At 45.7% G+C, this 27624-nt stretch overlaps 1 protein-coding gene and 2 pseudogenes across 1 annotated transcript in view; all 3 read left to right on the top strand.

Moving 5' to 3' along the window:
- Nucleotides 1-16952, top strand: part of C13H7orf50 (chromosome 13 C7orf50 homolog) — a 132231-nt gene extending 115279 nt beyond the window's left edge. Inside the window, exons 4-5 of the mRNA XM_066640905.1 lie at nt 15587-15668; nt 16204-16952. Coding sequence (XP_066497002.1) covers nt 15587-15668; nt 16204-16386 — 265 coding nt within the window. The 3' untranslated portion in view covers nt 16387-16952. The remainder of the gene's footprint in view (nt 1-15586; nt 15669-16203) is intronic.
- LOC136634113 (5S ribosomal RNA) lies at nt 3551-3668 on the top strand (annotated as a pseudogene).
- Nucleotides 16953-27011: 10059 nt separating the features above from the next.
- LOC136634164 (5S ribosomal RNA) lies at nt 27012-27127 on the top strand (annotated as a pseudogene).
- The last annotated feature ends 497 nt before the right edge of the window (nt 27128-27624 follow it).

The following is a 27624-nucleotide window of genomic DNA, read 5'->3' as shown; positions in this document are numbered from 1 at the left end:
CTTATCTTCAGTTTACGCAGGGCAACAGTGAGATCAAAGAAGTCTGGCTGGCATCCTTTCTTTTGAACTTGAGCTGCTTCATGAATTGTCTACAACACATGAGGGTTCGAAAGACAACTGGACAACTGGGCATCGAAAAGATTCCCTGAGCATAAGGGAATGTGAAAACCACTGCATTGGTTGGAGCAACAAGCCCTCACAGCCAGCTTCTCTCTCAGTACGCTCTCTCTCTTGGAATGGGACAAGCCCACACAATGTCAGGAATTTCACAGAGTCTTTTTGCAGGTTGTTTAAATTATAAAACTACAAGAAGGCAAATAGTTAAAATGGGATGTGGGAGCATTGGATGCTGCCATTTACTGAATCAAACTCTTCATCCATCTAGCCCAGTGTTGTCAACATGTGGTGTCAACAGTGGCTGTCCAGACAAGAATTTTTCTCCATCCTACCTGGAGACACTGGAGACTGAATCCAGGAATTTCTGCATCCAAGGCATGTGCCATGGTGGTCCCTCTCTCCAAATGTGAATAGCTACCGGGGCAGGGGAAAAAGCATGCTTTCAGCTAACTTTAAAAAGTTCGTAGTAATTAAGGAGGAATTTGTTGTGTTTGGTGGTGGCAGGATGCCTTCCAAAATGGTCTATTTACAGTGTGAGTTGAAAGAGTCATTTCTGAGGCATTGGCTGCCCTTACCCTTTATTAATGGACAAGTGTGGTATAGCAATGAGATTTGCTCATCATTTGGTCAGGTAAGCCAAATCAGTTATCAGAAATCAAAGCAGGATTGCCACCTAGCTGTGTCAGCACCAGGTTTCATCAGGCCATCCCCCTGTGCATCTCTCCATCCTTCTGTTTAACTCTGGTGACAACACAGGTGGACAGCCAAGTTGTCTACTGGGGGTAGGGGAAGAAGGACTGCACACAAATCTCGCTTGGACAGCTCTTCCACTATCTTGACCCATCTGCTTGTTCTCTTGGGTTCCCGGAGAACAGTGGAATTGACCAGGGGTGGAGGAGGGGGCAGGACCAGCATGAGACTTACAATGGTCCTTCCTCTGTCCCTTCAGCCAAACCTACATGCTCTCCACAGACCGAAAGATTCCTTAGCAGCAAGCAACCTGGAAGGAGGCAGCAGTGGAGTTATGTGCTTATCTGCTGTACTTCACTGTGGCTATGTAAAGGTGCGTGTTGGGTGGGGAGGTGGGCTTCATAGGACAACCAGGTAGAGCCTGGGGAGTGTGCAATCTCTTGGCCATTGGCCAACCTGTGGCACTGACCCTTCCGTTTCATCATAGAGAACGATGTTCCAAAATGTGATTTTTTTTCCACTGGTAGCCTGAAGTGCTACTGACAATTTTATCACTTCAGGGCTCTTCCACAGCACAATTATATGTGTCTACTCAAAAGTAAGTCTAATTGTGTTCAGTGGGACTTAGTACCCAATCCTATCCAACTTTCCAGGACTGATGCAGTTGCAATGGATGCAGCGCACGCCCACATGGCTGCATCAGCACTGGAAAGTTGGATAGGACTGGGCCTTCACTCTCAGGTAAGTGCAGATAGGACTGCACCATTATTCTGCTGCATGTGTAGACCAGGTCGTAGTTTGCCTTAAGGCAGAAGAGAGGTATGATGTTCTTCCTGTCTTTCAATAGGTGCAGGTGCGGCTGTCTTCGTCACTGTTCTTTTAATGGGTGTGATGGTCCATATTTTAAAGTGTGTGTGCTTCATATGAGCTTGTTTTGATCCTCTTGTACAGATTCCACCCCAGCCACCATGCTGTCTTGAATGATGCTTGTTTGTTTGTTTGCTTGCTTGAGTCATGGAAATTCATCTAGAGTTGTTTAGTTACTTTTATATAATACAGCATCTTTTTTTAAAAAAGGCAAGAGTTTATATGTCAGGACTAAAAAAGACCCACGTGGAGCAAAATCTGGACTTAATTATGCAAAACTAACTGGGGTCTCAGCAGGTCCATACAATTCGGCTCCATCAAAATGTTGGATCCCCCTTGACTGCTTTTTCTACCGCTGAGAACATAATCTTCTTGAGTTTTGTTGACTTTTCTTAAGTCCAGAAACTCATTGGGGTGTTTCACATAAATTGACCTATCTTACTACTCTGAAATCTAGTGAAATTTACACACAAATGGGTTTCTTCTAACATAAGAGATTGGTGTGTATAAATCCTAATATAAGAAGTTGGGATATTTCTGTCTTAGCCCTACTGTTGAAAAAGAAATAGTCAAAAACCACAGTCCACCTGGTAGTTGTCCTCTACAGTCTCCGTGGAAGTAAATGGGAGCTGCACTAGAGCTGCACTACCCTTTCACCTAAGAACATAAGAACAGCCCCACTGGATCAGGCCACAGGCCCATCTAGTCCAGCTTCCTGTATCTCACAGCAGCCCACCAAATGCCCCAGGGAGCACACCAGATAACAAGAGACCTCATCCTGGTGCCCTCCCTTGCATCTTGCCTTCTGACATAGCCCATTTCTAAAATCAGGAGGTTGCACATACACATCATGTATGGGTATCCTCAATGGGGCTTGCCCCGGAGCACTTGCTTCCAGTGCTTTGATCATGCTGCTAATTGTTTAACCAATGGTTAAGCCTAACTGGTGACTTCTTTCTATCAAACGCTGAGCTTGTTTTACATTTGCCCCCAGATTCCTCCTCCCTCCAAGCCCTTTTTATGAGGGGCAGGCAGGTTAAAGTACAAATCTGACCACACGTTTCAGCGTTGGAGAAATCAGATAATTGATATTCTGCACTCCCGCTCTCCTGCCATTCTGTCTGCGTGAAGCAAGGCTGTCACAATATTTGTCCAGTCTTTTGGCTCGGGTGCTCTCTTTGGGGGCTTTGTGCAAGGGGAGACAATATTGAATGGCATCAATAATGATAATAATAATAATAAGTCTTATGACCCCCAGTTAAAACACCTGCTGTTTCCAAAGTCAGCTGGTGTTCTATTCCCCCTGCTGTACTGGAGGCTGTGTGTGTGTGAGGTTCACAGTGTGTGAAATACGTACACCGTTTGTAAAAGGTCTCAGAATGTTTTACTGAGGTCAATCCAGTTCAACATAAAATAAAGCGTGCAGAACACAGTTATGCCTGGTCAGGGAGAAAGCACATTGAATTTACTGATAGATCTCCGAGTGATTTGCAGTAGACTAGCAAGGGTTTCTGTTTTCTCTATGTCTGACAACTGTAGCAAAAAAAAAAAAAAAATCCCCCCTTCTAAATTACACTGCTGAAATGAAGAAAACACAGGGAAATTCTAGCGTGGATTTGTTTTGTGTGAAAGGACTTGAGATTATTTCTGACCCTGTCAACAAATTTCTGGGCACCCTGTTCATTTCACATGTATGATTCCTCTCCTGTTTTGAACCTGGCTCCAGTTTGTAGAGCTGGGATTCTAAGGGCCCAATTCTATCACCCTCTAGTGGCCAGTGATACAGCAGCACCAAAATGACTGCCGCTGTATCCTATGGGGCCAGGGAAGGTGCCGAAGTTCTTCTCCGGGTAAGGGAACACCAGTTCATTTATTCTTTGCAGCAACTGTTACCCTGCACATGCCCAATCTCGTCTGATCTCGGAAGCTAAGCAAGGTCAGGCCTGGTTAGTACTTGGATGGGAGACCGCCTGGGAATACAGGGTGCTGTAGGCTTATACCATAGTCTTTCGAGACTGAAGGTTGCCAACCAACCATTCTTTGTGGAGCTCAGCCGGCCCTGATGGGTCTGCTTGGATCTGAGTCAGCCCTTGAGCTGACAAAGAACCAAGGAGAACCCTTTTGTGGCTCGGCTCAGGAAGGGGCATAGGATTCGGTGGCAGCCTCTGCCGCCATCCCTGCTCCCCTCCTGGGCCCAGTCTCTCCCCACCCAGTTTTGTTCCCTTCTCCCTGCCCACCCCAAAAGGCTTCCCCACTGAGCAGTGGGGAAACTTACCACCTGGTACTCCAGCAATGCATCCTTCCAGTGCTGAGACCCAGTGTCAACTGGCATTGGCCTCTTTGCTGGCACAGCACGCTCACCATCGGCTTCAGAGTGCCTTATGGCACTTTTGCAGCACCCAACTTCAGCAGTGGGGCTGGAGCGCTGCCGCTGGGCAGCTCAGGATTGGGCTGTAAGAGAAAGTAGATTGCACAAATCTGAAATGTGCCTATGCTTGCATTCCCAATAGCACTGAAAGATCTGTGTGTTCGCTTCTATGGACACAGTTCAGACTCTTGACCTTTAAAGACCTTGGCAGCCTGGGAGCTGGAAACCTAAACTGACTTCTCTCCCTTAAACCTGCCTGCCTGTTAAGACCTTTTTCATCTCCTCTTCCACAAGTGCATCTGCCTTCAGAATCAGGCAAGCAGAGAGAGCCTTTTGGTGGTGGCTCCCAAATTATGGCACTCTTTTCTAGGCACATTCACCTGGTTCCTTCTTTGGAAATGTTTGGACACTTGACCAAGCCTGTCTTGTTCTCTCAGGCCTTTAGCTTCCCAAAATGTTAATCCCCTACAACCTTTCTGATCTGTTGTTTTATTAGGGTGGTCTGTCTTTTAGCTGCTGGCTAACTGTGGCTTAATTAATCTTTTGTTTTATTCTGCTGCCTTTATTACAAGCCTCCTTTATATTTTATTTTGAAACAGCCTCCCTTCTGACTGTTGAAAAAGGCAGGGTAAAAATATAGCATATGACACACCTCTCCAATCTACCTTCTTCCCAAGAGAACCGATGAATACGTGCACAAATTATTTTGCTGTAGGTGGGAGAAGCAATGAACAGAGAAAAGAAGTGATTGGGAACAGATTAACAGCACAAGGCTAATTTTGTGTATGTGCACCATAAGAAAAATGTAGCTGCCGGAGTGGGGGGGGGATTGGACCATGTGGCACAACAAACTGGAACGTGACAATGATCCAAGGTTATTAGATGCAGTTAGAGACGCAAAAGTTTTGCCTCAATGGAATCTGGAGTTGTCATAACCATAAGCCTGCCCCCCCCCAAAGCTATACTTCTTTGAAGTGAGTGAGTTTTAGCAGAAGCAAAACAGAGACAGATTGTGGCCATGTTAAACATTCTGAAGATAATTTTAATAAATTTATTTGGACTCACAATGTTTAAAATAAAATAAGAAGCTCACCCCCTTGCCCCCCCCTGTTCAGTCTGGATTGCAGTCTTTCTGATCATAAATGTTCTCAGATAAAATATAGCCGCTTGCAAACTGATTTCATATTGAACCTAACAACCCTGCTGTGAGCACTTCCTGTGCAAAAATATGCAGCAAGTGTTAGATAGCTGGGTTTAAAGCTCATGTTTTTCTATCTGATTCCTTCCTGGAAAATAGCTCTTTAATTTTGCAAACTTAATCCCTCCCCCCCCCCCAAAAAAAAATAATAAAAGAAAGAAATGCTTCCCTTCTTAATGATTCTCATTTCCAGCAAAATAAAATCTTGCATAAGTGAATTTGCTTAGCAATTCATTAAACTGATGTGTAGTAATTACATCAGTGTAATTGATGTTTGTGCTTTGTGCAATAAAGACATCCAGAAATTGTTGAGCAGACTTGATATGAACTTCCTGGGAATGTGACGAGTCCTTTATTAAACTTGAAAGCCGCCTGAAGTGTTGCAAAAGGAGAATTAGTCAGTGTCTGACTCAGTTGAGCTCCTGACTTTGCAGTATGTGTTCACAGAGAATCGGGAAGCAAGTGGCCCTTCCCTTACAATAAATGAATTGTGCACATTTGCATTGGATTCCCTTTATCCTGCGTCAAAGATTCCCCTAATATCTCCTAACTTCAAGTACAGGCATACCTCAACTTTCATCACCTTCACTTTTGTTGCTTTCTTCTTTTGACCTTGCCAAGCACCCTGCGCTGAACTCGGCTTGGGATGAAAGCCTTCTGCCCGAGTCTCCGTAGGCAGCACAGGGACTCCACGAAACCTTGGCAGGCGTCTCCACCATCCCCTGTCTGGCGTGCGACAAACCTGGTGGGAGACTTCACCTCCCAAGCAAACTCCACGTAGGCCACTTCTGGATGCTTGGCAACATTAAGCAATGTCCAGCCCCTTCAAAGAGCATCCTTGTACCACTTGCAAGCTCTTTAAAGAACATTTGTCCCCTTAAAAGAAAAAAAAGGTTGCACCATTCATCCATTTTTGACTTCTGTCGTCTTGCTAGTCCCTAGTGCACTGAAACTCCAAGCTAAGCCTGTACTGGTGCCTGCCTACAAGGTCCTGAACAACTTGAGCCCTGGGCACCTCAAGTGCTTGCCATGCCTTGAACCTGCCAGACCTCAAAGTTCTATACATGTTTTCTCTATTTTAATTTTTGAAGTTTCCTAATTGGGCTGAACCTGGGGGGTTCCAGGATAAAAGCCCAGAACAGTTGAGTCACTTGAATATCTTTCACAAAATTTCAGTTCTGCATAATAGTGTTCGTTGTAAGGAATTGTTGATTATGGCTGCTTAGAATTTAATTTCATTCTTTCATAACAACAGCTAATTAACTTGGACTGGGATCCAAAGAGCTAGTTTTGGTGTGCCCAGGGGGCTTCATGCGCCTAGTGGGCTTTTAATTTTTAAATACGTATTTTACTCTTTAAACAGCACCCACACACACACAAAATGATGTATCAGAAAACTCTGCACTGTTTCAGAAGTAGATTGCTGATGGCAAGCAGAAAAGAAGAGCCTGTGATCCCAAGCCTATGCCTGTCTACTCAGAAGTACTCAGAAGTAAGTCCCATTATAGTCAATGGAGCTTACTCCCAGGAAAGTGTGAATAAGATTGCAACCTGTGTTTACAACGTACAACTGCTGTGCATTTAATTTTAATTTTTTTTTTTTGCCATTGGCATGTTTCTTTGTGTGTTGCAGTTTGAACAAATTAATGCTTTGAAGTCCTTGACTAACCCTTGATGGAACAATTCAACAGTTTCCAAGACGTTGTATCCTAAGACTTCCTTCCTCCTGGGGAAGGCAGTCTTGCTCCTGAAGGAGGAAGATGCTTCAGGGTCCAGTCCTATCCAGCTTTCCAGTGATGGTGCACCTGCAATGCAGCCCTAAGGATAGGGAGCAAATGTTCCCTTACCTGGAGGAGGCTTCCATGACTGTTCTCCTGCTGCAGAATGTGCGCATGCGCTGTTGCCATAACTGCATCAGCACAGGAAAATTGGATAGGATTTGGCCCTCATTCCACATAAACTCCTTCTGCAGGAGGAAGGACACTTGAGGATACAACCTCAAGCCTCGTAAAAGGCACGCCCTGCTTCCACCTGCAATTTTACTGCCTTCCCTTAGGGAATGCTGCCTGTTCTTAATTATCTATTATGAAGTTGGCAACCTTCAGTCTCAGAAGACTCTGGTATCGCGCTCTGGATGGTGGTTCTGGCACAGCGTCTGGTGTGGCTGAAAAGGCCGATTCAGGAGTGACAATCCCTTCCACACTGGGAGCAAGTGCAGTCTGTCCCTGGTCTGTCTCCCTGGCTATGGGCCTTCCTTCTTTGCCTCTTAGCCTCAGTCTGTTGTCCAAGTGTCTCTTCAAACTGGGAAAGGCCATGCTGCACAGCCTGCCTCCAAGCGGGCCGCTCAGAGGCCAGGGTTTCCCACTTGTTGAGGTCCACTCCTAAGGCCTTCAGATCCCTCTTGCAGATGTCCTTGTATCGCAGCTGTGGTCTACCTGTAGGGCGCTTTCCTTGCACGAGTTCTCCATAGAAGAGATCCTTTGGGATCCGGCCATCATCCATTCTCACAACATGACCGAGCCAACGCAGGCGTCTCTGTTTCAGCAGTGCATACATGCTAGGGATTCCAGATCGTTCCAGGACTATGTTGTTTGGAACTTTGTCCTGCCAGGTGATGCCGAGAATGCATCGGAGGCAGCGCGTGTGGAATGCGTTCAGTTTCCTCTCCTGTTGTGAGCGAAGAGTCCATGACTCGCTGCAGTACAGAAGTGTACTCAGGACGCAAGCTCTGTAGACCTGGATCTTGATATGTTCCATCAGCTTCTTGTTGGACCAGACTCTCTTCTGGAAAACGTAACATAACTATTAGGATAATTAAAATAAAGAGGTATCTCTTTTTGTTGGAATTTGTGTGTTTCTCTGGCACGTTCCCTTGACCCTTTAGGTCTGCTTCTCTGGAAAAAAGTTTTCATGACACTCAAGATCTGTGTGCTGGCTGGTGTAAACGTGGAAAAATCTTGTTGGCAAATCAAATGGGTAAAATAAACATTTCCCCCCCACACACGCATACATATACACTCACACTCCACCCCAAAAAATATTTGCTGATGTGGGATTGATGTTTCCTTGCTGAATAATTTTATACTATATCTTGTAAAGAATTAACAGTTTTGGCTGACTTCTGGGAAGCATGAAAGCTACTCAGTTGTGGCCCAACCTCGTGAAATATACTTGCACTTCCTTGCTCCAGGGGAACGTTTAAGCTTGTCAACCAAATATAAAATTAAAATTTAAAACAGCTGAACATGATGATTACTCATTTTGCTCCAGGGAGTCATTGTAGCTTCCCAACCTCAGACTTAAAATAATAATAAAAAAATAAATATATAACCTGTAAAAGTACAAGAGAAGTCTTAAAACAATCATTGCTTCTTCCATTACTCATTAATAGAATGGTGCTAGAAAAGGTGTAGTTAATTTTATATGGATAACATCAACTTGGAAATGGAGATATGTTCAGGAGAAATTGTTCTTTTCTTTTTTTCTTTTTTTTTTTAGTTAAACACCTCAATGCAAAAACAGGGTCTGGAAACACATAGGATATTTCTTTTCAGGTTGAAACTATTTTTGTGTTTTAATTTTTTAAAATAAACAGTTGGGTAAATATTTAGTAATGTAGTAGTAGTAACTTAGTAGTAGTTAGTAATAATAGTAGTAATTTAGTAACTTGGCATTTGTGTCACACTTTCCAAACCTTTCTCATGCATAATTTTGTTGCAGTCCTTGTGAGAGAAGTCAGAGTGATTTATCCCCAAACTACAGATGGAAAAGACTGGGCCTGATCAAGTGAGAATTCCTGGCAGGGACAAGGTCTCAACTAGGGAGCCCAGTTTCTTAACTGCTGTGCTCTCATGTTTGGAATCATGTTGTTTCAGCTCAGTGACACTCACTTCTGAGTAAACCTGCTTAGGCCCATGCTGCACTCAGATATGTGGCTACTTAAAGAAAATGAAATTGAAAATAGCATGTGCCCTGTTAGCATTAAATAGAAAGCATCTGAGATTGTGTAATTGGCCATCTAATGTGAACATACTCCTTTTTGCAATGCAACCATCTCCAAATCTTTCCAAATGAACTCTGCGTGAATGCAGAGGCTAGAATGCTTCAACTTTTTCTCATTATGTCAATTTTTGCCCATTTAAGATAGAGCGGGGGGCCCAGGCCCTCAGAGACCCCCAGTCTGGCCCACGGGGACACCCCAGTCTCCAAGGAGCCTCTGGCCTTCGGAGATTTGCTGGAGCCCATGCTGGTCCAACATGACTCCTCTCAGCACGAGGGCTGACTGTTTGACCTCCTGTGCAAGCAGCGGGCCAAGGGATGTCTCTAATGCTTGCTCTTTCTTTCTGTGAAGCAGCAGCAAAGGCCAGTCTTGCTTTGCACAAGGTCTTTTATAGGCCTTGAGCTATCGCGAGACCTTCATTCGTTCATGTAAGTCCCATCTCTAATATATTCATTTATGTAAATTTATTCAAATTTGAAATGTAAATTAATTTTTTTTTTTTTACTGGCCCCCAGCTCAGTGTCAGAGAGATTATGTGGCCCTCCTGCCAAAAGGTTTGGACACCCCTGAGATAGAGGAAGGACTACAGCAGTGGTTCCCAAACTTTTTTGATTGTATAGGTTGGTGGGTTTTTTGCAGAGATTCTGCAGCTCCCCTGGCTGGTTTCTGCTGCTCCCAGGGAGCCACGGCTCAGTTTGAGAACCACTGAACTACAGGAAAACTGCACAGCCTCAAAGTCTATTATTTGTACATACTAGACAGAGCTACTGATCATTAAGCGTTAAGTGAGGCCTCCCCCAGCTGCATAGCCGCCTGGGCACAAATCTCTTAAAACAGTTAAAGCACAATAACCCAATCATGTCAGATCCTCGTGGAAATGTGCCAAACCATAAACTGCCTTTGGCTTCTTAGTGACATTAAAACAAAGTCACCACCAGAGTTTGATTCTCCAGTTGGTTTGCAGCCCTTCTATTCTTGTCCCCATCATGTGCTTTGGTGCTCTTTTTCTGGGACTGCAGAAACCCCAACAAAGAAACCGTTTCCATGAAATGTTTGCTGTGAATGAAGTGGCGCTCCCCACTTCTCGTCTCCTGTGTTAAAAATAACTGTGACGGATTGTGACACTGATGTCAGATCCTGTACAAATGTAATGTCTTTTGGGGATTCTAGTTCCCTGTTAATGGTAATAGTACTTGACATTTATACAGTATTTCTGAACATCCAGAGTGTAGGGCTGGCCCATCCATGAGACCAACTGCCTCAGACAGAAGATTGGCAGGGGCATGTCTCCATCTATTCACTCACCTCTACTGCTCCTGCTCCTCTTCCTCCCACCGCCTGGGCTGAAAAGGAAGAGGAGGGTGAAGTGGAAGTATGAACAAATGTTGACACTCTAGCCCGCTACTCTTCTATCCTGTACACTTCCTCTTCTGTTCTGTTCCTCCTCTTTCCTTTTCTGTTCAGGTGGAGCAGAGGCTGTCGTATCACCAGATAAAGGAGGGCAACATTTGCCACAATGCCTGAGGCAAGTGCTGGTCTTGACCAGCCCTTCCAGTGTTCATACATTTTCTCATAATCCTCACAACAGTCCTGTAAGGAGATATTATTATACCAATGTTATAAATATAGCATTGGAGCTAGGATGATAGTGGTGCATCATCCTTTCGTGTTCGAGGTAAGATTCAAACTGGGGTTCCTTAATTCACAGGCCAGTCCCTTAGTCAGTGGTTCCCAAACTTACCAGGGACATGGTGCCCCTTACAGCTTCTTCTTCCCGGCTCAGCTGGGTGCTGCCATCTTGGATCTCATGAGATCCAAGATTTGGGCGCCACCCTCTTGAATCTCAAAAGTTTTCACGGAATCCAAGATGGCAGCACCTGGGGAGTTGTTAGGAAGAGCCACCAAGGACATCCCCGTGAGTCTGCCGCAGCGCCCTAAGGCACCATGGTGCGCAGTTAGGAAGCCACTGCCCTTAGTCATTGAGCTTATACCAGTGCAGGTCATTGTCAACAGTTGGTGAGGGTAAAGGACTGCATAGCATGCTAGCAAATTTGGAATATTTTCCATGCATGTTATCATCATGCATGGCGACCCATGTGCATGTTGTACATTAGCTCCTATGTGGAAATGCCTTCTGCGTTGGAATTTTGTGGTGGTTGAGGCATGTCTCCCCCCCACCCGCACCTTGCATCCTCCTCTGCATCCTCTGTTGTCATCCCCTTACACAAATTCTGTCCAAGATGCTGCTTAGACACTCCAAACTGCTACAAAGGAACTCGCATCTGTTTCTGAAAAGCATGAACCAGCTTGCCTTCTAAACCAGCCGTCTCTTCAGATCTTAAAGAGAAAGCAGAGGCGTTTCGAAAAGCCCTCGTTGGAGGGAAGGAAGGAAAAACTGTACCAGAGCAAGAGACTTAAAACCCGCTGGAATATATAAGTTGCAACATAAGCAAGATATTTTGTTCGTGGATGTTTTAGTGAGAGAGATTTCCCTTCCCAGATCCTTCCAAGCCCAAATGAGGCCAGTAAGAAAGGGGGGGGCGAAACCCAACCATCTCCCAAAAACTGAAAAACGAGTTGTAACCAACCAGAAACCCTCTAATCCAGGAGAGACATCCAAAATAAGCTGTCGGCCTTAGCCAAGCTCAGATCTGCTCCCCACCAGGAATATTTTAATGCAAGTATCAGACAGTTTGTGACTTTTGTGGTATTGTGGGGAAGAAGAAAATGAAGATGGTATTATGCTTCCCCCCCTTTTCCCCCCGAGGCTGGTAACATATCCATCTCCTGATGATCATTAAAAAAACGTGTATAAATGAGAGGGATTAGCCACCCTGTTTGTAAATGATCCCGCATGCTTGAGCGGTATTCATGCCAGCAGTTGGGGCCCTCTTTCCCCTCCATTGCCACCCCCCAAGACGTTCTTCGTGGGAGGGAAGGAGAACGAGCTGCTTTTCCTCTTATATACATTTAGGCGTCACTCCATCAGGACTGACCTTGGCCCCTTCCGTCCAGGCTGGCCAGAATTAAGTGTAAGAGAGAGAATGGAGATCTGGACTCGACAGTGAGCACATCTGCATGGCAGCCTGGTAAGCCCAGTGTGGATTCCGGTTCCGCAGATCCGCGGAGGAACCGCTTCTGAGGATTGGCATCTTGATCTCCAGCCAGCCCCCAAGTCTCCTCTGTGTCTCCTGTCCCTTCCCCCTGGAGGAATCTAAATTGTGTCCTCAGCTATCGAGCACCAGACAATAAACGCTTCCGCATGTTGTATCCTGACGTTCGTTTTCACTGCAAGCCTCACTGAGCCAAGCTTTGGCTGATGTTCGCTCTGTTGGAATTGCATCAATGACCCTGTCTGCTTTCCCAGCCCTGATCCATGGCAATGGGATGTGTATATCTTGCATATGTTCCCCCCTCCCCCAGCAGTCCTATGTAAGAAAAACTCTTTTGAGTCAGGCCAAAGACCCATCTCGCCCAGTATTATGCTTCCCACAGTGGTCCACTGGCTGTCTCAACAGGGAAGCCCTCAAGCAGGTGAGAAAGGCATCCTTTTTCCCCATCGTTGCTCCCTTGAAACCCAGATTCAGAGGCACACTGCCTCTGGAGGTACCTCAGAGCCACCCTGTCTAGTAGCTATTGATGGACCTGTCCTCCTCCATGACTTTGTCCAGTCCGCTATGAAAGCCATCCAAGCTTGTGGCCACCCCCATATCTCGTGTCGTTGAGTTCCACAGAATAATGATGCACTGTACTCCTTTCGTCTGCCCTACTTGCTTTGAATTCTACCTACATAAGCCTCTGTTCGAACCTGATGTGCGATACGTGGATCTAAGGTGGACCCACAGGAGGGGCAGCTGTCCCCATCCCAGCCCCCCCAACCTCACTTGGTGCTGCATTTACACAATGGTGCCTTGGCTGCATTTGCACTGCTGTGTTGTAAGTGTTGCTGAGTGATTGACAGGTAAGCTGAGTGATTGACAGGTGGCGGAGGCAGGGGAGGCGGTGCAATGGATGGTAACGTTCACCTGTATCAGTAGTATAGGAACCTCATTGGCCTGCTGTGCCCAGGTCTTTCAGATTGTTTGTAGCCATTTCATTGTGCATTTGCACTGCTGTGTTGTTAAAACTTGTAGTTACTCAAATGCCAAAGCAGCGGCTTTTCATTGAACTTTTATGCATTGTGTTTCTTTTAGCAGACTCTGCCACCCAGGCCAACAAGAGCTTTTCTTCTCCTCTCTCTCTCTCTCTCTCTCTCTCTCTCTCCCCCATGTCTCTACCAGCTGGAAGATCATGTTCAAAGTTGAGTTTCAAACCACAGGTTATGCAGCCTTGGCAGCTCTGCTGTTCTGTCAAGAAAATGGCATTGGTTCTAGAATCTGCAGGCAGTTTCTCAAATGAAAGGGAGGGGGGTTGACTGCCTCCTTTTGGAGCGGGAGAACTTAGTGGCGTGTTGTGCTCTGGGTTGACCGAGGGGGAGAACATGACCAGTGAGAAGACAGTTCAGTTTTCCTGTTCACTAATATGGCGACCTGAAAGGGCCATTTTTATCGTTCCTGCGTGTGCCCAGTGAAGTTGTGTGTTTTATCTGAAGGGGCTGTTGCTTTGCTCTTTTGCAGAAGCTCTTTGGAGTGTGATGATTCCCTCTTAAACTAGGTAGTACATGTTTGTCAACCTCCTCTCCAACCTTCTGTCAACCTCCTCCTGTTGTCCTCGTTTAAAATAGATTATGGTTGACTTTTGTTCTGTCAATAATCTGGATGGAGGCACGCAGCCTACTTAACCAATTTTCTGACAGTTGAAGGGACTTTTCACTCTAAAAGAGGAAACTGGTCTTATATTTGGAAGGCATTTCCATCAAGCCCTGCTGGCCAAATATGTGCTCTGAGTTCACTGAGCAGCTAAGGCAGAATAAATTTGAGGCTGTTTCAATGGATCAGACCTGACAGCGTTTGAACTGCCTTAGCAGTCTTGTAGAAACTCTCCTTCCTAATTGATTTTGGAGTTTGAATATTACTGCGTTGAGGGGAGAAGCACGACTCTAGGATTGATTTGCACCAATCTTTGCAAAAGCAATTTCCGTATGGAAACATGCACCTGCAACAGGGGACTAATGCCAGGTGCAAGGAGGAAGGTGTGTGATGCAGTGGAAGGACAAGGAGACTGTCTCCCTGCCTGCTGACAATGCCATTTCCCCAACCCATCTGCTGGGGGTATAAGGGGGTATCAAGTCAGGCCCAAAGGGCCACAGTTGCAAGGTCAGTCAATCCCCCAAGCTGCCTGTCTGAGGTGCAAACAGCAAGTCATTTCCCCCTGAGCAGACTGGCTTCTGTCTCCCATCCCAGGACTCCTTAAGGAGTCCCACATGGAGGGAAGTGCTGTCCCTGCTTTCTGCCTGTGTCGCCCCTCCCCCCCAGCATGATTCCTGCCTGATGCCCAAGTAAGCTAAAGCAGTTTGTTTCTATGTAGAAACATAGTCTCCTTAGTCCAATGTAAAAAGTCCAGGAAAAGTTCCTTTCCAGTTTCATTAAGCTTGTGGAGCCCAGTCCCTTCTCCAGGAGGGGAGTGTCCCACCTCAAGTGCTCTGATGGGCTGGGAGCTTCCCCCACTCTTGTGTTTTTGCAGCCAGCAGATGAAAACACACCAACCTTGCCCTTCTCCATACTCTTACACATGCAGGCGCAATGGGACCCCCACAAGAGACTAAGGCTCCAGTTATTGATATATTAAATCTTAAGGTTCTAATACATTGTTTTTCCTATTATTATCCCACTGTAAAGTCTAACTTTTAGACATTTTCTGACCATGCAGGTATAAATTCAGCACTGGAACTTTTTGTAATAGAGGTTCAACTGCATAAGAAAATTCTCGCTACACTCTTGTTCTGTAATGCTTCTTTACCAAGCATCTTTGGATTTCATAATAATGTGCTCTTTGTCTGTGCAGAATGATTCATATGGCTTATCATGATATAGCTGTTACAACAACCCTGTAAAGTAAGTCAGTATTACTATTCCCATTTTGCACTTGGGGAAGACCGAGGCTGAGAAGAAGTGGTTTACCTAAGACGCCACCTAGTGAGTCCATGGCAGAAGCAGAATTCAAATCAGGAAAGTCCAAATTTGAAGCTCTTAGGTTTCAATCCTGTTCACGTTTTCTTGAGAGCAAGTCCCAATGAATTTAATGGGGCTTACTTCTGAGAAGACATGCCTAGGATTGCGCTGTTCATCATTATGTGAAAGCAGCTTCCAACCTGACAGCAGGAAGCTCACATTAGGAATTTTAATTTTTTTTAAAAAAATAATACACAGTTGATTATAATTGGTTTTATTTATTTGTTTTATTACAGCTGGTCTAAAAACCCCAAAGAATGGAAATTTCAAAAAGCACGGCAGACGTGGCTCCTTTTGCATATGTACGATAAAGTCAAGGTACGTCATGACTTCTTACTTCCTCAGAGCCGTAGTCCAGCCGTGTGTCCTTCTTACAGTCGCTCTTGTCATTCTCAAGAGTTCACATTTCTAGCACTCACATGATGAAGCAAAAGTCTGGTCCTCTTGGCGTGATACATCACAGAACCAGCCATTTTGCCAATACATGATGGATTTATTTGTTGATACTTCCAGCTGAAACGTAGCCACATTTTGTCAACTGACATTTTGTACTTGTAGGCAGCAGTCAGGCAGTGGTCTGCACAAATGAGCTGAATGGTTAGTGGGCTAGGGGGAAGTGTTTTAGTTGAGGAAAAAGTTGCATGCTAGCTACAACAATTTAGAAACCAGGCACGGACTAAGAGTGGACACGCCGAGGCCCAGTATCTGTGCTCTGATTTTATCCTTGCAGTTTTGTCCTTTGGAAACTTCCAGTCCTGTGTGTTTGTGTATCGTTCACTTCAGTGCCTTCACAAACAAAAATACACTTCTACGAATCTCAACCTTTCACATTCTCTTCCTTTTGTCTTAAAAGGTACCCGATAAGTATTTTTCCATTTTGTTGCGTTACCTTGAAGGGCTCCAAGGCAGTGCACGGCACATGACTGTGCAGAAAGCGGAAGACTTCATGCAGAAGTGTGACGGTTTGGAAACTGAAGATCCCGCCCTTGTTGAGAAATGTGAGCGGGTCCGAAAAGTTCTCCAGCTGCTGTCATGAAAATGTCTCGTCCGATCAAGCCTTCCAAGATCCACGGGTTTGAGCATCACTGTAGGAACAGAGTAAAATATAATTTTTACTCTTGAAATGGTTCTAGAAATATCAAGCCTTTCATCTTTTTCAAAGCAAATCTCTCCCAAGGTTGCAGCGGTAATGACATAGTTGGGTGCTCAGTGTGAAAACCATCCCTTGAACTCAGTATCTTCCTGCTTTTCTTTTAAGAGCTGTTTTCCTTCAGCTTTTCGTACATGATGGTTAGGAAGAGTCTTTGCTCCTGGCAAGAATTATTTAATGGAATGGATTTAAACCAGGCTCTGAAGCAACCAGCCTCCTCAGAAGGAGCTGAAAATCTGCTTTGCTTGCGTCATTTTTCCATCTGTTATCTGCTGGTTTCATCTCTTGCTTATTGTCTGTCTGCACTGAAGAGCTGCAGTTTCTTGCTGGCTTCGTTTGTTTATCCTAAAATCCAATGCCTCATTTCAATTAGCTACATAGTGCAATCGTGAACCCACAAAATTATGGATCCTGCCATGTGATGTGATCAATAAATGGAAGCTCTGCTCCTCTCTGGTGCCTCCTTACGTTCTTGTCGTGCTCCCATGATCTGTTTTCCACTGGAGTACACCTTGCAATCACTAGCACATTTGTCTGGTAGAACATTCCTTCTCTAAGAGAGTGGACTTCCATCGTCATGCAGAAAGCAGGAACTCCAAGGGCAGGAGTGACGAGAATACTAATTACTCGAAAGTTGGAGGTGCTAATTGAAGTGTTGTCCAACTCCCAATTACCAGATTCTCAGAAAGTTTTGTTGCTTAAGCCATAGCATTTGTCTGAGTTTTTGACAACCGTCACCGATTTGGATGGCTAGAACTCTTGGAAAAAGCATGGAAGAGATTAGTAATTCTGAAAGCTGCTAACAGATTGCATTCCCTTTAAGACAACTTTATTTGGAAGCCAAGTATTTAAGTGGTCCAATATGTGCTATGCTAACATAGTAACTCTAATGGAATTTAATATATTGACTCAAGCCAAGGTGCAATTGGGGGGTGGGTGGGCTGAGAGAGAGCAAAATGATGAACAGCAAAACTGAGCATGTAGAATCCATCAGACAACAGTGGGGACTGCCTGTATCTTCTGCCCCTTGGTGTTTCAATTGCTTAAGGCCAAAGCAAAGTCTGCAAGAAAGAGCAGGCGTGCATGTTGCAAATCACTCTTGGAGACAGAACCAAGAACTGAATAACCCCCACCTCTCAAATACTTGCAGTGCTTCTCCTAAGTTTGAAGTTTGTTCAGTGCTAAGAAAGCAAATGTTTTACAGCATACAGAATTTCCATTAGCTCCTTAGGAAGCATGGCTGGGACAGTCAAAGACTGCTCAGTGGCTTAGGATTCTCTGATCTGGGGTGGCTTCTGATAGATAGTCGCAGAGCATGGCCATTGTTTTCTTCCTGAATGATTGCTGATCCATTGCTGTGGCCCGTTCAGATGGCCAATGGTCTGAACCATTGGTTGGCCATTTGGGGACGGTTCTCAAAAACCACTCTGGGCTCAGCCGGGGCTTCATTCCATTCAGAAATTCCACATATGGGCACCCCCCCCATATCTGTGGGTCTCATATCCGCAGTTTCACTTTTCTGTGGTTCTCACATCCCCCAATGACCCTACTAATAAATGACCTTTCTCCAAACTCCTGCAGCACACCTGCAGAACATTCGCCACGGCACAGTGGTTAAAGATGGCTGGTCTAGTCTCTCACTGTTTGCTTCTTGTTCTAAAGCAAAAGGAAGAAAAATCTCCCTTTTGCAAAGTGTTTGCAAAGCCATGAATGCAGTAGAGTTTGCTGCTATCTGCAGTTTTGGGTACCCACGGTAGCAGCAGGAAACTATCTCCCCACAGATACTGGGGGGTGCCTTTATTCCTGTTGCATTTCAGAAGGAGCTGAGGCATCTCAGCAGCCATGCTATGCCATTGGTTTTCATATGCTCTGCTTTTCAGTGCTCACTAGCAAGAGTTGACTTGTCATTCCATGTTGTTTCCATGTGCTTTGATGGCTCCGTTGTCTTAAGAACAGTTCTGAAACCACACAGCACACCACTTCTTTCGAAAGCCCTGGAGTCAAACGTGATCCATGCACAGAGATCCAGAGTTGCTTCCATGTTCTCGTCCTGTTTGCTTACGTGTTTAAATCTTTCCATTCCTTGACTGAATCTGCGTCCTAGACTGGGTGGGCTTCCACTAAATCATGCCTCTCTTTTGAATTAACCAATGGGATTAATAAACCTAAAATCCAAGGTGCAGAGTCACACTTTGTGCCGACTGAGAAATTAAATTTTCATTTGCCAGCTGTAATTGTCTTCCAGCCGAGTTAATCTGCATTGTGTGTGTCTGACTGGGAAAGTTCATACCCTAGGAGAATGCTGAAGTCAGGGCTTTCATTCACAATTTAATAATAATAATAATACATTGCTCAAGAGCTGGAAATCTGCTTCTGGTGACGGCGTTAATTGTTGAAAACATTGACTGTGCATGTGCTGGACTTCGCTGCTTGCTAAAAAATGTCACAGGTTCTGTGGTGTCTGTTCTCATTTTTAATTCACAACTGTAGCTGTTTAAAATCACTGAGGGAACAGAACCTTCACCTTAACTTTATAAAGATGCCTTATGTAGGGCATGCTATGCAACAGTAACGTGCCGTGAAGTCAGTTGGTTGTTGGCATCCTTCAGTCTCGGAAGACTAAGGTGTCACGCTCTGAATGTTGGTTCTGGAACCGAGTGTCCTCTCCAGTGCGCAAAGCCTGGGTAAAGTAGATATGGAGGATAGACTGTTACCCATGCAGCAAATCCCCCCTCTCCACGTCGCTGAAATGGTCCAACGGAAAGGCAAAAGCCAATACGGTTGGTTCCAGCAGCGTCGCAGGAGTTGCCAGAACGTGACTGTGTTCAGCCATGAACTGCCTCAGGGACTCCGGCTCCGGATTTTGCCTCGAGGTTTTCTCCTGAAGCCTTTTCCATAACTGGATGTAGCCACAAGGCAGTGGAGGTTTGGGATCAGAGTTTTCCTTCTCTCAGATGAGCTGCCTTCCCAGGCTGACGAGTCCCATCTACCCGGTGGCTGTTTAGTCGCCTCTTACGACAAGTACAGCCAAACTGAGGGCCTATTCTTATCCCCAGTCCCCAGGGGTTCGTGAAGTCAGTACAGCCACATAAATACACCTCCCCCCCCCCGAAAATACATTTTTAAAAATTGCTCAACTTTGATACTGAAATAATATTTGTAACACAGTGATGATTACTGTGTCCAGTAGACCACCCATGTGGAGCTCTGTCAGAGCCATGCTGGAACTATGGCTGCCTGTACCTGGGTACATACTGGTAAAAAATCTGAAAGAGTCCTGTGGGCGTCAGACCAAAGTCCTGTCTAGTTCAGCCTCCTTTTTTCACAGCGGCCAACTGGGAAGCCCACAAACAGGAGATGGTCAAATTCATTGTCTTCTCCAGACTTGGAAGGACTATAAAAAATGGCTTTCAGGTCAGACTGGAACTTTTGCTTGGGTGACAGCAGTTCACTGTGTCCATGTTCCTGGTTTGTGACTCCTGCTAGGTGGCTCCCTTGACCTCACTCTGGGAGCTCAGTACCAGCCTTGAGCTGCAAGATTTCTTGTTGAGCTTCAGAGTCATGAACAGTGGCTTCTTAGGAAAAGTTACAGGCAAGCAACACTGTCACCTGGCAGTACCAGGCCACCTTCCACCCCAAGGCAAGCTGCAGCTGTCTGTCTGCAGACCAGAGATGCAGGCAGTCGCTACCAGTTGTTTCAGGCTATTTCTGTCTACAGACTGCAAGGGACGCAGACCAAAATTGCGTGGGTGTGTTCCAAACATCAAGCTGCCAATCGAGAGGAGCGCATAGTTGTGCAAGAGGCTTCTCCGTGTTTCTGGTTCAAACAAAGGCGGTTGTCCAAAAGACAGTGGCATTTGCGATGAACCTTGCTTGCCTCATTGAACTCAGGAGCGCCCAATGCTTTTCCTTGTAGAAATGACCAGTCTTTCCAGCAGTGGATGTGACTCCCTTCCAGGGGAGAGACATGTGCTGGTGGCAGCCGGGATGCCATGTATGGGCGTCAGCCATGTGCCTGAGGGCTGGAACAACTGCAAGGAATGTCACCCCCAGAGTGCCAGGCTTGCGGGCAAGACTCTTGGCGACAACGGTGCCTAAAAATAGGGAGGTGACCTTGTTGCTGCCAGAGGGATCCTGAAAGCATTGCTTGGCCGTTTTCAGTGTTAAAGAAATGTCACTTCATTCATCCTCCAGGAGCCAGACCGAAACTACTACCGTGTTTCCGTGTTGCTCAAAACTGTAGAAAATGTGAATCACTTTTGGAAAGCAGCAGCGCCTGGGCAAGCGTCCTCCGTACGGGTCACATCACTGGCTTCCCCTCTCCATTCCGTCACAAGTCAGTGTCAAAAAGATATTTTTCCCATAATGGCAGTAGAAAGAGCTCTGTGATCACAAGGCTTTTTGCAGCTGTGACAAAATCTTTGTGTTTGGAGGATGCTGAGAGAACACATTGTCACCTGCTGTTGGGAACTGGTGTAGCAGCTTCCTGGTGAGGAGGCTGAGCTGCGAATTTGCACTTTCCTGGGTCAAAGCTGGACCCTGCTGTGAATTCTCACCCAGGGGTCTTAGGCAAGTCAGTCCCTCTAGGCATCAGTCTTCTCAGCCTGTAATATGGGGATAATAATACTGACCTCCTATCACTGTTGTTAGAAACTGTCTTACAGTGGTTCCCAAACTTAGAAGCCCGAGAGGCTGTTGCCTGATCTATGGATGCCAAGGGGTGTGGCTGTAATGGTGATTGGGCAGCAGTGCTCCCCCCCCCAGTAGCAGCTTGTTTAACCCTTGATGCACAGAGCTTAATCTGCCCTTTCAAGTTTCTCAAACCATCAAAAATTGAATCATGATGCACTGGAGGGTCCTAGACTTACAGGTTGGTAACCACGAAAGTAGCCCACCCCCTTATCCCCATGGGTTTGGTTCCAAACCCCTCCCCACCCATAGATAAGGAAATCCGTGGAAGCTGGGGACCATTACTTAAGCTTGCACACTTACTTACCTGAAAACTCCAGAGGCCTCTCCTGCATTGAATTGGGCCACTGAGCCTCCACGGGCTTCAGAATGGCCTACAGAAGCCTCTGGAAGCTACTTCCGAACCAGAAGTTTTCTCCCAAAAACTATCTCTGGAAGTAACTTCTGGAGGCTTCTGTCAGCCGTATCAAGGCTTTGGGAGCTCCACTCTGTATAAACAGGAGTGGGAAGATTTAATTTCTTTCCAGGCTGGAAGGATCTCATTTCTTATTTACCAGGATCCCATGGTCCTCCATCTGGGGCAAAATATTCAATAGTGACTTGGGAAGGTGGAGTCATTTGCCTTCTGCAGCTCATGAGTCATACATTGGGACAACTGATGTACAGCATATATAAATACAGACCTATTTATACACCTGAATGACTGGAAACCAGGGATTCCAACTCAAAACTCTCTAACACTGACTCGTCCAGCTGCTCCAAGATCTGGGTCAGAGCCAGCCAGTCCAAAACTCTTTCCACTCCACCATGGGTCACCCAGAGATCTACAAGTCAACCCCAAACTACCTTCTGTTCTTCCCCACTGTATGAAAACAAATTGTAACTTTTTCAATATCCTGAAGAAATGCTATCCTTGTTGATTTCAACGGCTGTTGGGAGGTGGAGGCTGTGAACAAAAGGAGGAAAAATCTGTGGGTTTATATCGTAGGGTTTTATTGCTTGCCTTGTGCTTTTTTTTTTCTTCTGTAACAATGGAGGAAACTTTTGACAAGTGGAGGACTGTGTTAAAATTGTATCCAGTCTCCTTTCCTTCCTTCCTTCCTGTACCAGAATTTCCTGAGCAAATTGAAGTGAAGCCCAATTAAAGCGTGGAAAAACTTAGCTAAGTGAACCAGCACATGAAACCAGGATGGTGAAAATATATATTCCTTTTTTTTTTTTTTTTTAAATTTTAAGCAAGGTTGTGGAATAATCCTTAGGCACTAAAGGCAGAATTTGGCTTTGGTTTCCAAACAGCCTGCAGAGCTGTTTAGCTTTTGAGTCTGTGGTATTGAAATTTTTTTTTTAAAAACTGGGGCTAAAAGTGACCATCTGTGCAATTATTTGGAATGAACTTGTAGTCAGCCTTCCGTTATAAAGGCTCAATTTAAAACAGCAAAACAAAAGTTGTGGCAAAAACTTTTTGCATGGCATGAAAAGTGCAGTGCTTTTTTGGGTTTTGTTTCCAGAAACTGGCTGAGCTATTAAGCTAGCATTTCTTTTAAGAAAATCAAGGCTTTGCTCTCTCTTTTGTTTTCTAAATCCATTTGAATATTATTTCAGCTGTCCGTCCCCCCCAAACAAAGCAAATATGCAAAGCCTTCAAAACTCAAATTGCTAATACAGAGAGATCAGGAGTACAAATTGTGCGACTGGATTCCATGAGAAAACAACAGAATCCTCTTGGATTTCCCAGGTTAACCTCCAGGAGCCAAAGCAATGTTTTCTGCCTTGTTGAGTGACAATGGAATGGAGGTATTGGCAGTCAAATGGAGAGTGAAACTGGAGTCGCGGCAGGAGTCCAGGCTGGCACTGCAAGGGCCTTCGGTTCAAGGCTCAGTGGATCATGGGAAAAGAAGCTTTCCAAAAGCTAGGTTTCACAGAGTTGGAAACTGCCCAAAGGGAGCAGGATCCACAACAGCTGATGTGATGTAGCCAAGTAGGAGTTAAGAGGAGCCAGGGCTAGGATAAGAACACAAGAGGAGAACACATCTCCAACTAAGGGCATCGGTTCCACATCCTCTGTCATCCTTTATTCACATCCTTCCATTATCAGAACCAGGGGACATCCACAAAAATTGAGTGTAGGACGAAGCAGAATAGACAAAAGGAAATATTTCTTTACCCAGTGTGTCTAATGACACACTCCTTGCCACGGGATGTGGTGATGGCATCTGGTCTAGATGCCTTTAAAAGGGAATCGGACGGATTCCAGGAAGAAAAGTCCATCACAGGTTACAAGCTGCGATGGTTATATGCCACTTCCTTGTTCTAGATTTTAGATCTGATTCCTGATTTTAGATTTTAGATTCCTCCTCCTGATTTTAGAAATGGGCTATGTCAGAAGGCCAGATGCAAGGGAGGGCACCAGGATGAGGTCTCTTGTTATCTGGTGTGCTCCCTGGGGCATTTGGTGGGCCACTGTGAGATACAGGAGGCTGGACTGGATGGGCCAATGGCCTGATCCAGTGGGGCTGTTGTTATGTTCTTAACTACAATTCCCAGGAAGCCTTGCAGGTCTCTTGTTATCTGGTGTGCTCCCTGGGGCATTTGGTGGGCCGCTGTGAGATACAGGAAGCTGGACTAGATGGGCCTATTGCCTGATCCAGTGGGGCTCTTCTTATGTTCTTATGTAGATGTAGGCTAACTCTGAATGCCAGATGCAAGAAAGTGGCAATAGGGTGCAGGTATCTTGCTGTCTTGTGTGCTCCCTGAGGAATCTGGTGGGCCACTCTAGGATACAGGATGCTGGACTAGGTGGACTCTTGGGCTGAGCCTCAGGATACCTCCCAGACACGATCAGAAGGCGCGTCCGGAAGGTCCTCTTAGGCCCTCCAGCTGTGGGCTCAACATCCACGGATATTCAGATCCACGGGTGCTGAGCCCACGGATAAGGAGGGCCCGTTCTCCTGTGTTTTTAGGACTATATGTTGCTGTTTCCATTTAGTTCAGTGCGAAAACTTCTGTTTAGGTCTGAAGGTCTCTGACTCTCAAGAATGTCAGGAAAGCCCTGCTGGATCAGGCCCAAAGGAGTTCATCTGGCCCAGCATTCTGTTTGGCACAGTGGCCCATCCACTGACTCTGGAAAACTCACAAGCAGCAGCCACTCCCTGTTTTTGACTCCCAGAACTGAGTGTTCAGCTGCTTGTGAACATGGAAGTTCTATGTACTTGTCATGTCATGTAGTTCTCTTTCTTAGGGCGCAATCCTAACCAACTTTCCAGCAATGACATAAGTGTAATGCAACTTCAAAGTAAGGGAACAAACAGTGCCTAACCTTGAGGAGGCCCCCATGACTGCCCCCCAACTGAGGGATGCAGCACATGCCCCACTGGCACAGCTGTGCCAGTGTTGGAAAGCGGGTTAGGATTGCGCCCTTAGAATAGTTGGGCTGGAATCTATTTCGAAAGGTGACTTCTTAACTTGTTGGCCTTGGTTGGGGAGTGTTGCAAGACTATGGGATCCAAGCGGTGATATCAAAGCATGTGCCCCATGCCTATTCCAAGCGTGAGTGGTCAAATCAATGCCAACATCAAGCTTTGAAGTATCTCTAGGCCAAGATCCAAGCTAGGATTGGTAGCCAGATGGAACTCCAGCTAACCTTGAGTGCAGGAGAAGAGGCAACAGTCGGGGTCGACGTGATCAGGTAAGTGAATGTTGGAACTGATTGAGTGGACTCTGGTCCCAGCATCCCAGGTGTAGGTTCTGAATTCTCAGAATGTTTAAACTATAACTTCATGGAAAATCACGAAGCTGCCGAAAATAACTTCATGGAAAATATATTGTGCCATGGAAAATCACATGCATAGCATGTATGGTGTGAAGAGTGGGGGTAGAGAGAAATTTTTGTGTTGTAGCACAATGGCTAAGAGACTGAGATGTGAATCAGGGTAGCTTTGAACCACACTTCTGCCCTAAACTCATTAAGCAACTGTATGGCTCCCTCAGAGATAAAGATACTGACTTGCCTTACAGCAGCAGTTCCCAAACTTACCCAGGTCTTGGCAGCTTCTTTTTCCTTTCTCTTCCAGTCATCTTGGATGGCACAATTCTCACATGATCCAAGGTGGCAGCACCCAGGATTGCTGGGAAGAAGAGGCTGCTGATGACATCCTGTGGCGCCCCTGTGAGTTTGCTGTGGCACTCTCAGGCTCTGCAGTGAACAGTTTGGGAACCGTTGCCTTTCAGGGTTGTTTTAAGGGCAACATCAGGGTTTTAAATCAAGGTTTAACATCAGGGCAATCTATAAGAAGTGCTTTCTGTGCTCAGCACAATACAAATGTTAAGTAATATTGAGTAATATTGAGTAATATTGAGTAATAATAGTAAATGTTGAGTAAGGGCAGGAGGTCTGGTCTAGAGGGTAGAGCCTCCATTTGCCTGAAGATAACATCCACAAGGTCGCCAGTTCGAGGCCACCGGCACCGTGCGACCTTGAAGCAGCTGACAAGCTGAGCCGAGCTATTTCCATCTGCTCTGAGCGTGGGAGGATGGAGGCCAGATCAGAACGAAACATCTGAATTTGTTGTGGCTCTTGAAAGATAGAGCCTTCCTTCAATTATAAAAATTTAATTTACATTTAAATTAGCCTGCCTATGTAAACCACTATGTAAACCACATTGCCTGCCTATGTAAACCACCTTGAATAAAGTCTTGAATAAAGACCAAGAAAGGCTGTATATAAATACCTGTATTATTATTATTATTATTATTATTATTATTATTATTATTATTATTATTATTATTATTCCTCTTTCACCACATTAGAATCCATGAGATATCTTGGAAAGCCACAAGAAGCTGCTTCATGCAGTCTGTGGACCAGGCCGTGGATGCTGGATGCCGGTTTATGTGGCTGTAAAAGGGGACTAGACCAGGTTGTGGAGGACACGTGAATTCCTGGTTACTAGTAATGATGGCTGTGTGTCATATGTCCAGATTCAAGGGCAGTGTACTTTTGAAGCCCAATTGCAGGGGAACAGTGGCAGGAGAAGGGTAGACCTTCATCTTCTGCTTTATTGGCTACCCCTGTAAGACCAGGTGGGCTCCCTTTGGGCCTGATCCAGCAGGGCTCTCCCTGTTTTTATATGGGTACTTTACAGAGCACTATGACCACAGATTGCAGAGAGAGGGCCTCTGGTTCAGTGCAAGGAGTCAAAGCATTATGAGTTGGGGTCCATGCAGGGTCCTGAGGTCCCTAGATCCAATCCTAGGGTCCAATTCAGGTTCATCACAATTTTTTAAACTCATCAGCCCAGGCAGGAACTTTAAAAGGCGGTGCTGTAACCAGTTCAGCCGCTTTAAGTCGGCTTAGGGAGCACCTCGTGCAGAAGAACATCAAACCTTTGACTACAATTCTGATGCTTAAACTATTTAACTTGAGAAAAAGTATTATTGTCATTGTATTGTTGCTTTTGTGGACTTTGGGTGTCACAAGTGTCCCTGTGTGTGAAAAGACAGGATTAAAAAAAACACACACCATAAATAGGTGTTTGGGGAGGGAATGTGTAGGTGCAAGAGAGAATCCACCACTCCCCCAGTAAGGGGCGCTGCAGAGTTGTGTCTGTGACTTGGCCTTGGAGGGTGTTGCAGGGCCTGGGATACTGATTGTGCTTTAAGGGACAAGGGGCAGCTCTTGGCTGTGTTCTGCTTATACTTTCCATTTGCTGTGGGTTGTTTTTTTTTCCCCATTTTCTTCCTTTCCCAGGATATTCCTGGCAGGCAGGCTCTTGGATCAAAAGCCTGGACTGAGGTTGCAGTGAAATACGCTTGAGGAGGAAAAAGCCAGAAGGCATACCCTGCAAATCCCTGATCTTGTCTGATCTTGGAAGCTAAGCAGGGTCAGGCCTGGTTAGTACTTGGATGGGAGACCGCCTGGGAATACCGGGTGCTGTAGGCTTATTCCATAGTCTTTCCATGCCCGATCTCGTCTGATCTCGGAAGCTAAGCAGGGTCAGGCCTGGTTAGTACTTGGATGGGAGACCGCCTGGGAATACCGGGTGCTGTAGGCTTATACCATAGTCTTTCCATGCCCGATCTTGTCTGATCTCGGAAGCTAAGCAGGGCCAGGCCTGGTTAGTACTTGGATGGGAGACCGCCTGGGAATACCGGGTGCTGTAGGCTTATACCATAGTCTTTCCATGCCTGATCTCGTCTGATCTCGGAAGCTAAGCAGGGTCAGGCCTGGTTAGTACTTGGACGGGAGACCGCCTGGGAATACCGGGTGCTGTAGGCTTATACCATAGTCTTTCGAGACTGAAGGTTGCCAACCATGGAGCAAGTGGACAAGGAAGGGAGCTGTGTACACAGAGATGCTGACGTACTCCTTTGAAGGTACTGTCTCCTTTGTAAAACGGAGTATGCTGAAACGTACCCTTCCTGTCGCCTCCTCCTTGT

Source organism: Tiliqua scincoides, chromosome 13 (assembly GCF_035046505.1).
Source record: "Tiliqua scincoides isolate rTilSci1 chromosome 13, rTilSci1.hap2, whole genome shotgun sequence".
NCBI classification, from domain to species: Eukaryota; Metazoa; Chordata; class Lepidosauria; order Squamata; family Scincidae; genus Tiliqua; species Tiliqua scincoides.
The sequence above is the reverse complement of the archived record's forward strand: the minus strand, read 5'-3'. Positions and strand labels throughout refer to the sequence as shown.